This window comes from Arachis ipaensis, chromosome B8, assembly GCF_059453495.1.
Source record: "Arachis ipaensis isolate K30076 ecotype BB chromosome B8, ASM5945349v1, whole genome shotgun sequence".
Classification (NCBI taxonomy): domain Eukaryota; kingdom Viridiplantae; phylum Streptophyta; class Magnoliopsida; order Fabales; family Fabaceae; genus Arachis; species Arachis ipaensis.
This window is the reverse complement of record NC_142443.1, coordinates 138238539-138250544: the sequence shown is the minus strand read 5'-3', so window position 1 is coordinate 138250544 and position 12006 is coordinate 138238539. Positions and strand designations below refer to the sequence as shown.

Here is a 12006-nt window from a genome sequence, read left to right as displayed (position 1 = left end):
AGTTGCATTTCAAACACACTCTGAGTTGCTAATACTATTAGATATCAGTAGTATCGCAAATAATTTTCTCAATTGATGACCAGACGCAAGTTCAGCTACCTCATTAATAGCTGTAATTAATTCCCTATCATCGCACAGTAGTCCCATGGAATAGCAAGTATCTTGGAAGCTAGAATATGTAATTCCATTAACTGTCCTAATAGACTCATATGTTATGCAACCTCTCTGAACAGCTAACAAAATTCTCATATAATAAATATCACCTGCACTCGGTGGAACATAGTTTAACTTCCCGATAGAATACTCTCTTTTGCGTAGATGCCATTCCCTTACTTTTCTATCATAAACAAATTGATTTGAAAACTCAGCATATGTCAAAATTTGACCTGATTCAAATTTTTTATTGGCCTCCATCCATATTAAGAACATCGTACATTTTTCTTCTTCTTCTTCCACAATTTTTTCAAGATCGTCATCGTTTTTAAAGATGATATTTTGCTCTCCATGCAAATAAAAGGTTAATCTCATCACTGAAGGCCACCTCTGATGAATATCATAAGCTAAAGTTCTCCATACAGCCTCACATGCAGACAAATATCTGCAATCATAAATTTGTTTGATCTCATCAATAACCTGAGCATCCTCTCCATTGGATTTACATTTTTTTTAAAATAAGCTAATGCAAATTTTAAATTTTTAAATAAAATCTTTTGATTAAATGTTCGTTGTTCATTAGGAATATAGGAATTTGTTAATTTAAAAATAATTTTTATTAGTTTCGTCATAAATAGTATCAATCCTATTATTTGTTGATAAAAATAAATAAAAGTAAATACAATATAAAAATTAATAACCTTATAAATTACGTAAATTTAGAAAAAATATTTAAAAAGAGAGAAAAAATAAAAGTATTTCTATTGTGCAGAAACAGTCTAAAAGATAACAATGTAAATTGAGTAAAGAGAATATTTATAAATGTGGCAAGTAAAAAAATTAAATTTTAAAATTGAAACCATTAAGAAGTCACTTAATTAAGAATTAGTATTAGAATTTCAAATTTCAAATTTTTAAATAAAGTTTCCTAATTAGCTAGTACAAATTTTAAATTTTTAAATAAAATTTCTTAAATTAATTCAATTTTGTTGAAACAACATTAGAAACATAATTAAGTATAGAAGAATGTCAAATTAAAATTTTTTTTTAAATAATATAAATAACCTCACATTTTAATAAGACTGGTAATTCTGTTTACTTTAATATAATCTTCTGTAATTAGCATAGTAGCTTATAAATTATATAAAATTTTAAAAAATATTCTCAAACTCAATTGCTTACTTAAAAGTAAAAAAAAAAAAGTATATTTGAATTTAAATTTAAAATTGTAAACATAATACTTTAATTGAAAATTATAATTAGATTTTTTTAAAAATAAGTACACACTAAAAATTAATAACTAACTTAATTGTATTAACAATAATTCATATGAGAAATTTATAACGTTATGATATTAAATATTAAATTAGAAATTAATAAAATATCAATGGTGTGAATTAAATTAAAAATAGAATCACAAGTAATAACCAAATAATTTCAATTTATATTTAAAAAAATTCTAAATTTCAAACATAAAAATCGAAAAGAACCAAAAGAAAAATAACAACTCAAGAAAAGACAATGTTTTCACCAAAACAAACATATGCTTGGCATTATTCTATTAGATAGACTCTAAAAGGGATTCCAAAATATGTACATCCAAATTCTCAAGTTTCATTCTCAATCTTGATCTTCTTGCAAGTTGAGGTATCTCCTTGCACCTTCAAATCTTCCGACTCCGAGGATAGTCGCTTAGTTAGTGTAATAGCATTTTCCAACACTTTGGACTCATCATTGTCCGCAACTTTATTGGAGAATTCAACCAACAAATTCTGTACAAAATACTACATTAAATTAAAGACTTCCTTCTCACCTTTGATTTTATCTCAATAATATTTTTTGAATAAAATAAGATATAATTTTGAGAAAACAAATAAACAAAAAATTCATTTTTTGAACAAATACCTTAACACCTTCTACTTTTTCCCCTTCAATGATTGAAGATGTCTTTGAAGTTGGAAGCAAACTATCGGTATAGTCAACATCCTAAAATTATAATTAGTTATTAATTATGATTTATAAATTAGATGCTACTAATGACCAAAAAAGAGAAAAATAAGCAAAATAAATAAAAAATAATTATATTTAAAAAAGTAGCTACCAATAAAATAATATCAAATTATATATATTTTTTATATTTTAAAATTTAAAAATTAATAATAAAATTAAAACGTCAAACACAATTTAAAAAAATTAATAATTAATTAATTAATTAATTATTTTAAACTCATAAAAAATTAACTACAGAAAGAATGCTTTCTATTAAAAATTTTTTAAAAAAAAAATTAAATACTTTTTTTCAAAATCAATCCGAATTGATTTTTCAAAAAATTTAAATATTATTAATAAAAAAATGTTGCCTTTGAATAAAAAGGTTTGTTACCTATTAATAATATTAATAAAAATATTCATAACAAAATAAGTTAAAGTAACAATTTAAAAAATAAAAATATCAAAATTTATAGATTTATAAAAATAAATATATGATTACCCATCATTAATCTTTAATTTAATAATAGAGTATTTAGTAGATTTGTCATCTTTTTCAAGAGTTCTCTCACTCTCAATTTCAGCAAGATATCCAACATCTGAAATGATTTAAAATAAAAAAAATTGTTGTCAATAAAATAAATAAATTTATAAATAAATTATACTTTTTTTAAAATAATAAACTTACCAACTAAATAGGTGTAATCGTACCTAAGAGTATTGAGAGTGTCAAAACTCACAAAATTAAATCCATATCGTGGGATACTTGACTACTTATTTGGTAAGATATTCTTTCCCTGAGCAAATTTACGAATCGAGACACAAGAACCCTCTTAACCGAGATGTGTATTTTTTCTCCCTAGAATTGATAAACAAAAATCAAAGAACAATTAGATGTGGATAAACAAACAAATTTAAAATAAAATAAGAAAATATTAATAGAAAATTCACGTCTTCATCGAGTCAAACCATCTCAATTGAGTATGGTAACGAAGAATTTTCGTAACTTGGTAGTGTCCATAACCGTATCACTCTTATACGTGCACAGAAATTGTTGATTGTAGGATTGATTTCTGCGATTTTGTGAATACCAGCCACTAGAGAAATTTTAGATGTTGGATGTATGTAAAGAAAGAGTTTGATATACTTTAAATTGTGGTATTATACATATCTCATAATTTATACTTTTATAGTTGTCTCATAGCTAAAATTTTTTAAATTTGATTGGCTTTAATTTAAATTTAAATTAAATTTACAGATAAAGTAAATAAATATATTAACAATTTTTAAAATTCTAAATTAACGTAATTTACGTATGTAGCTGCAATTTTTTGAAAAAAATTTACAAAAATTTAAAAAATAGTGCTAAAAGAATCAACACATTTTTTAAAAATAGTGTTAAAATTAAAAAATAATAACCTAAGTAAATCAATTTAAAATTTAAAAAATAACAACCTAAGTACAATAACCTGAGATTTAAATTAAAATAACAACTTAAATAAAATAATTTAAAATTTAAAAAATAACAACCTAAGTATAACAATTTAAACGAATAATTTAAAATTTGAACATAACAACCTAAGCAAATAATAATTTATAATTTATAAATATAAAAATTTCTAATGACAATACCTAAACAAATAAACTCTCTAAGTCAGCATATGAGCTCTCATATTATTATAAATATAAAGATAAAGATAAAGATAAAGTAGAATTTTAAATTTTACCCTAATTTTCCTTATCTAACAAAGACTATTTTAAAAGAAATTCACTCTATGCCCAAGAAGCTAAAGCTAAGATAGATAGATTCAGCTAAGAATTACCTGCGTTTCTCTAACTACTTTTCCTTCGAAATATCTATCCACATTCAGCTTCTTCCCCCAATAACTTTTTCCCTCCCATAACTAAATTGCCATTTTTTTTCCACACACGTTTTATTTAATTCTACAAAAGTGTTTTTGGATGATATAGCATCACCAGTGCGCATCGTCCCCAACTCCTTCATCAGCTGTAATTTGTTTGCCGTGGGTCGCGTCCCTACCTCCTGGCGTCAAAGCCCTTCCAGCGTCTTCTCCCCCAACCCAGTCCAATAAGGCCTCCTCTATATGCATTTGATTTTTTCCTGTTAAACTCATCAATCATCATAACTGCATGATATTGTGCATTCCGAATCTTCCTCGCGAGAAACAACCCATCCCACAAAATTCTCACTCCCCTTTATGACCGCAACATTACAAGCGCCATAGCTAGAATTTTCGGCAAGTTTGAGCGAATCAAATTTGGAAAATACTTCTGTAGTGCGGAGACAATCGACACGGAAAAAGATAACGTATAACACACAAACCCTTGATTACCACCAAACCCTGCACTGTATCTCTTTCCTATTTAATTCCCTTTTACACTTATTAATTATTAGTTCTAAGGTAGAATAGTTATATTTAAAGTCTCCAACATGCATAACACACAAGACATGATTACTGAAATCTCTTCCGCCGCCACAACAATCACCGTTAGCCACCATCAAGATGGCTCACTTTATGATGACGACGGCCGCCCAAAACGAACAGGTAATAATAATACAAATCAAATTAAACCAATCCATGTATGTTGTTATTATCATCTCTTCCTTTTCTTTTTTTTTTTTAATAAGAAAATCATAGAAGAATAATCGAAGCTGTTATTGATTATATACGAAGAGGTTTAATTTCAATGGTGTTTTATTTTAAAAAGCTGTAAATAATGTTATTAACTTACATATTAATTATTCAAATGGATATAATTTTTTATGATATTTGATCTATATTATATTTGGTGCAGGAACCATATGGATGACAAGCTCATATATAATAACAGCAGTAATTGGATCTGGAACTTTATCCTTAGCATGGTCCATAGCACAACTAGGTTGGAGTGGTGGCCTTGTTGTTATGATCTTCGGTCTCGTCACCTTGTACACTTCACATTTTCTTGCCAATAGTTATCGTGCTGGGGACCCCATCACTGGCAAAAGGAACTACACGTACATGGAAGCGGTTGAAAACATTCTAGGTAAGTACAAACAAAATTAAATTATACATGGATTTTATATTTACAAGCAGATCTTTTTCAATCTGAGGATGCATTTTGAGGAGATATAGATGAACTTATGTGTTTTTTGTTAATTGCAATCACATATTCACGTAATATTAAAAATGACACATGCAACATGAAAATGTATATTTAATTTGGTATTTTCTTATGATAGATTTAATTGTATAAGTGTAATTTAAGGTGTTTATTTTGATTGTACATTGATTGAAACAATGTCTATCTTGACACAATTACAAAGAAATATAAGGATGTTCTAAATTTGATGATATTAGTATGAATTTTGCTGTGACTAGATAATTTATTTAATGATTAAAAAGCATAGTGATATTTTGTTGTTGTAGTTGTATTTAAAAAATAGAATAATATTAACTACGGATAAAGTATTATGATTTAGTGATCATATATATTTCATTATAAAGTGTTTTGAAAAATAGGAAACTAATTTATGATAGCAAATATAATACATTGAAAATTAAATATTCCCATAAATAATATTAGATATGTCATAATTATTCTACAGGAGGAAAAAATTCCATTTTTTGTGGAATAATACAGTATGCAAATCTTTATGGAACTTCAATAGGATATACAATTGCGGCCGCCATCAGTATGATGTGAGTTCAGTTAACCCTTACGTTTATTTTTGAAATCTTTAAAACTTTGAAATTAATTTCATTTGGTCAATTTGTATGTATATATATACTAATATACTTTGAATGATAATTATTAAAAAAAAAAAGTCCATTTTAATGATTTAAAACGATGAGCCATAAGTTGAAGTAATTTGGCACTTTTTCTTCTAATGGATTTTAAATTTTATGGATAAAAATTGGAAGGTTGAGCTTTATTTTTTTCGTAAAAAAAAAAACTAATTTCTCATAGTAGATTAATTTGCTAAGCTCAAATCAATTAGTCATATTTCACTAGATTTTAGATAAATCTCTGCTAATTTTTAGCCACAACAAGTCAATAAGAATTTTTAAATTGCACTCCATACTAATTAATTATCATTAATTAGTAATTATTTAAATTTTATTTTTAAAAAAATACAAAATTAATGATTATTAATTGCAATTATTTAAAATTAGCTAATTAAAAGATATTTTACCTATATTTTTTTAGCCTAATTTATATTTGTTGTTAGTAAATAATGATACATATCTAATCCAGTATTCTCATTTATACTAATAGTAAATTAAACTCTTAGATAATATTAGTAAAATAAATAAATATAATCTAGTTAAAAGAAAATTCATGTATTGTCTTTTATTAAAATTACTTGAATCTTAACATAACTATTCAGAAGTTATAAAAAAGACGGTTATAGTTGAAATTGATTACAATTTATTGGCTTTGATTGGCAGGGCAATCACAAAGACAAATTGCATACATTCCTCACATGCAAAAAAAACATGCCATGTTTTTGGCAATCGTTATATAATATGGTTTGGGGTAATCCAACTTGGATTTTCTCAAATTCCTAATTTTCACAAAATGAGATGGCTTTCAATACTTTCGTCAATTATGTCCTTCACTTATTCCTTAATTGGTCTGGCTCTTGGAATTGCTCAAGTTTCAGGTTATATTTAACTTCTTTCTCTATTTGAATTTGCTTAATACAACTAACACTCTCTATTGTTGAACACAAAATCATTATATGCATTAATGAATAAAGGTTTAATTTGGTGGTATTTTATATTCTAGTCACTAAAATTTAAAAAATTATCAATTTTATTTTTATTTTTGTAATATTCTATAAATGGTTTTAGTATGTGACTAGTTAACTATTATTGTTTTATGGGAAGTGCTAGGTAAATAATGACTTTCTTGAATAATATGAACAACTACCAATCAAATAAAAATATACTATACCTCCAAATTACTCACCTAAATCTTAATATTAAAATAATAATTCATACACCTAGTAAAATGAACATCCGATATATCTATTGTTCACATTGTTTAATATTTTTATTGTCTACCTATACTTTTCCTTGTTTTATTTACATGTTGAGTGATATATTTACATGTTATTTTTTGCTATACATTAATAAAATAATATAAAATTGATCATAAAGACTAAAATTAGTACTTTAAAAAATTTGGGACTAAAAATAAAGCACAAATGCAATCTCAAAAATCAAGGTGTTGTTAAGGTGGCTATAATCCCTCTAAATTTATTTAAAAAAATTAGTACTATTAGTTTATTATTATTATACTCTATATATATATATATATATATATATATATATATATATATATATATATATACTGAATTTCCCACTCCATCCTGTGCTACATCGAATCAAAAGATTAATCCAGTTGGAGCCTGACAGGCCATAACCCAGAGAAAAGATTCTTACTCCGAAGCGAGATGAGAATCCCACTTCTGTGTCGTGGGACTTGTAGCTCGCTTACACGAACTTAGTTTCGTTTCCGGGTTTTTGAAAAAAGTCGACTGGATAGAGTCGAAGACGGGATCCCACCTTATTCTCAAACCTGGTGGCTCGGTGTTCCTTCGCGCCACCTGTAGTGGGTAGAGAAAAGGATGAAGCTGCTTTTTTTAGGGCAGAAAGATGCTAACTCGGTTTCGCGAAGGACCTAGCAACCTCTATTTAGTTACGGAAATCAGTCTTAGGATTGAGACCGATAGGAAGAGGTATGAGATCACTCTTTCCTTGGGATCGAGCTCCATAAAAATGGTCCCGAGGTCCCGAGCTCACATTAGTTCTTCAGTGGGTGAGTTTTACATTTATCATAGCTCTATCTATATATGTATGTTATAGATTAAATATATTTTAGTATAGTAGACACTAAAAAATATTTATATATTAATAACTTAATATATATAAATAATAATGTGTATTATAATATATTAGTAGTAGTTAACAAATAAGATTAAAAAAATAAAAGCATATAAATATATAAATAATTAAAAAATTATTGGAAAAAAATAGGTTTGGATTAACGTAGAAAAACAACAATAAATTTTTTTTTTGATTTTTTCTATGACAACCATAACAATTGAATAGAGTTTTTTAACAATAAGAATTATTAAAACCACACTTTGAAATAAGATGAAAGACGAATTTTTAGCAAATTATATAATTATATATGTTAAAAAAGAGAATGCTTCAAATTTTATTTTAGATGATAAATTGATAATTTTAGTTATATGAAATATCACAGAACAAATTTAAAATTACTAAAATTCTAAAGTATGTAGTTAAATGTTAATTTTTATACAATATAATTATTAATTTTGATCTATATACTATAAATTATATTTTATTAATTTTTTATTATGTTATATTTTAATTTATTTTGTATTTAATTTGCCTTCTTTTCGTATAAAATTTTTGAACGCATCACTAGTTATGATAATAATAGAAGATAAAAAGTAATTTATGATTTGAAAACATTTGATAATTTTGTTGCCTAATATTTTGTTTGTTTGGATCTTAAAACAGAAAACCGTGCTTTCAAGGGTACCATAGCAGGAGCTGAAGCAGAAACACACGCCAAAAAAGTGTGGGCAATATTTCAAGCTCTTGGCAACATAGCCTTTGCATATTCCTTTTCTGATATTCTCATTGAAATTCAGGTATACCCTTTTTTCTATTTCCTAATCATTAGTTTTAAAATAAATGCCGCTCCATTAATACATTGGGAAAAAAATGTATTTAAACACAAAAACAAAAAAAAAAATATAAGGAACCAATATAGTAATCAACCAAATAAATGTATGTATTTAAACACAACTGTATTCTAAATATATTAGTTATACAAAAAATGCTATGTACACAAAAAATTAGTTTTGGTGTAGAATTTAGATCATTTAAAATAAAGAGATTAATAAAATATTAAAATAATAAAGTAAAGAGTTAATTACTATTTAATTTATAACTCTCATTATATGTGAGTCTTATTTTATTATTTTATCATTTTTTTATTTTGGATAAATTTAATCTTTTTTTATATAAATACATGTATTGAAAATATGTATTGTTTAACTTATCTTTAAAGTATATTTTATATTTTAATATATATTTTATACAAATAACTAATTTTTTTATACATCTAATATTATTGTTATTCAATATACTAACTTGGTTAAAAGATTTAATTTTAAAAAATAATAATTTTTTTTTCTCACATGTAAATTAATGACTGACTAAACAGGATACCATAAAATCTCCATTGGAAGTAAGAACAATGAAGAGGGCCACAAATTTAAGTATTGCAACGACCACAACATTCTATGTCCTTTGTGGGTGCATAGGTTATGGTGCATTTGGAAATTCAACACCAGGAAACTTACTCACAGCATTTGATAAACCATTTTGGCTTGTTGATATTGCAAATTTAGCACTAATCATTCAACTGGTGGGAGCATACCAAGTTTATTCCCAACCCCTCTTTGCATTTGTTGAAGAACGGACAACTAAAAAATGGGAAATAATTGGAAAAGAACACAAAGTTCAAATCCCATTTTTACCCTCATACAACCTAAACATATTTAGAATAATTTGGAGATCATTGTATGTTGTGGTAAGCACTCTTATAGCTATGTTAATTCCGTTCTTTAATGACATATTAGGAGTGATTGGGGCATTAGGGTTTTGGCCCTTATCAGTTTATTTTCCAGTGGAAATGTATATCAAACAGAAAAAGATTCCAAAATGGAGTGGGAGTTGGATTCTTTTGCAAAGTTTGAGTATATTCTGTCTCCTGGTAACATTTGCTGCACTTGTTGGGTCTATAGTTGGTGTCTTACTTGACCTTAAGACATATAAACCATTCAGTGCTAGCTTGTAGATCAAATCTCTTCATCCAACATTCTATATTAATTACTTTCTAGTTGTATTTTTTATTAACTAATTTTTATTATTACTGGACTGTAATTCTATTAAAATATTAATCATTTTCTTGATCACTTCTCATTCTTATTTTGTTTTGATTATTTATTTATTTACTTTAGTTTAATAATTTTTTTCTTTTATAAGATACTAAATAATAAGGTCTATTATAAAAAAATTAATATTGACATAGTTTGACAAATTAATAATATTTAAATAGTAATAATCAAAATTATTTTTAAACATGTAAGCTAGTGCACTCCAGACAAATTATTTTTAAAAGTTAACCTACTATCAAAAGTGATAAGGTAAATTAACTTTATTTATTATTGTTATTATTTTTTTTTTGTCATGCGCTGAACAAACAAACCGGCACTAACAAAAAAAACTAATTCGCTCGTTTAACAAAGGACTATCTTTACACCAGAAAAGTACTCAGATTTGATCGAATTCTTTCATTATTCTGTTATTGTTAATGTGATGTCTTCAAGCATTTTCACTGTTTTGTTTGCTAGCAGGTGCTTCCACTATTGTTCTGTCTAGCCACAGGTTTTGACGCTCTTGAACCCACCCTATTCCACCTCTACCATAAATGGACCTTCAAGCCCGAAAAATTGCTGCCATAGAAAAGGAAGAGGCTGTCTATCGTCGCTGCTGGTTGGCTAACTCCAAACGTAAAACTGATTCTGTAGAAGAACCCGGTCTCTATGAAGGCGCCATGAGATGACGAAGCAGTCAAAGCATAAAATACATGACAGTTACAACAAGTCCATTATCTTTTATTTCAAATTATACTCAACGTGTACGTAATAGAATAAAAAATTAAAATACAATTATATTTAAACAATTATTGGTATTATTTTTTATTAATTTATTCAAAAAATAATTAAATTTTAAAGTTAATTGGTATAAAATATTACAGATATAAAACTAAGAAAAATTTTTATTTGTATAAAAATGAGCCTAATAAATAATTATTCTATTTAATATATAATTAAGAGTATTTCTTTTTTTGCCAACAAATTATAGTTCAAATGACATAGTCTCTATATTCACCTAAGAGTTGGTAAAAAAAAAAAAGAATACTTCTTTTTTATATTAATTTTTTTAAATTATTTTACATACAATATAAAAATAAATAAATATAATATTTATTGAGTAGACGCAGTTACGTAAAAAAATTTTATTGTCATAATATTTGAACCAAAGAAAAGAAAGTATTATTTTAAGAAAAACTAATAATATATTTTTAATAATATTCTTAATACAAAATATTAAATTTTAAATATTTTTTAAATAATATATATTAACTAAAATAATATAATTATCCCAAATAATATATTATAAATATAGTAAAATGACATATTTCAATAAAAAAATTGTTAATAAAAAATTATATGAATTTTTGTTTCGCACAAAATAAAATTGTTATATGTTTGTTTGCATTTTACGTTGTATATATATTTTTTTAATTAAATTAGTATAATACAAAATCTTTTATCATTTTATTCATATTTAATGTTTTAATTTTATTTCTCACAAAATAAAATTATATATATATAACATAAAATTTTGTATCATTGTATTTATATTTAATATTATAATTTTATTCACATAAAATAAAATTTATTTAAATTTTAATATTATATACATAATATATATATAACACAAATTTTTTTATTATTGTGTTTATATTTAATATTATAATTTTATTTTACACAAAATAAAATTTATTTAAATTTTAATATTATATACATAATATATATTTAATATTATTTTTTTAAGATTTTAATATATCTTTTTTTCTAGATTTAGTACATGAATTTTTAACTTATTTTTTATGTATTATTTATTTTAATTCTAAAGTCCAATAATTTTTTTTGTGTACAGACATGTTGTTTTTAATATTTATATA

At 25.0% G+C, this 12006-nt stretch overlaps 1 protein-coding gene across 1 annotated transcript; it reads left to right on the top strand.

The window, feature by feature from the left end:
- Positions 1-4594: 4594 nt before the first annotated feature.
- Positions 4595-10050, top strand: LOC107611724 (amino acid permease 3-like). Its single transcript, XM_088496878.1, has 6 exons — positions 4595-4709; positions 4960-5190; positions 5753-5846; positions 6597-6811; positions 8703-8836; positions 9415-10050. Exons 1-6 carry the CDS (start codon positions 4595-4597, stop codon positions 10048-10050), a joined length of 1425 nt encoding a protein of 474 aa, XP_088353004.1.
- Positions 10051-12006: the final 1956 nt, after the last annotated feature.

What these genes read in the sequence shown, in the direction of transcription:
- LOC107611724 (XM_088496878.1), top strand. Translation starts at nt 4,595, where the DNA reads ATGCATAACACACAAGACATGATTACTGAAATCTCTTCCGCCGCCACA. An exon ending in GCGGCCGCCATCAGTATGAT is followed by an intron (nt 5,847 to 6,596) that starts GTGAGTTCAGTT and finishes TTTGATTGGCAG; the next exon opens with GGCAATCACAAAGACAAATT. An exon ending in TGGAATTGCTCAAGTTTCAG is followed by an intron (nt 6,812 to 8,702) that starts GTTATATTTAAC and finishes ATCTTAAAACAG; the next exon opens with AAAACCGTGCTTTCAAGGGT.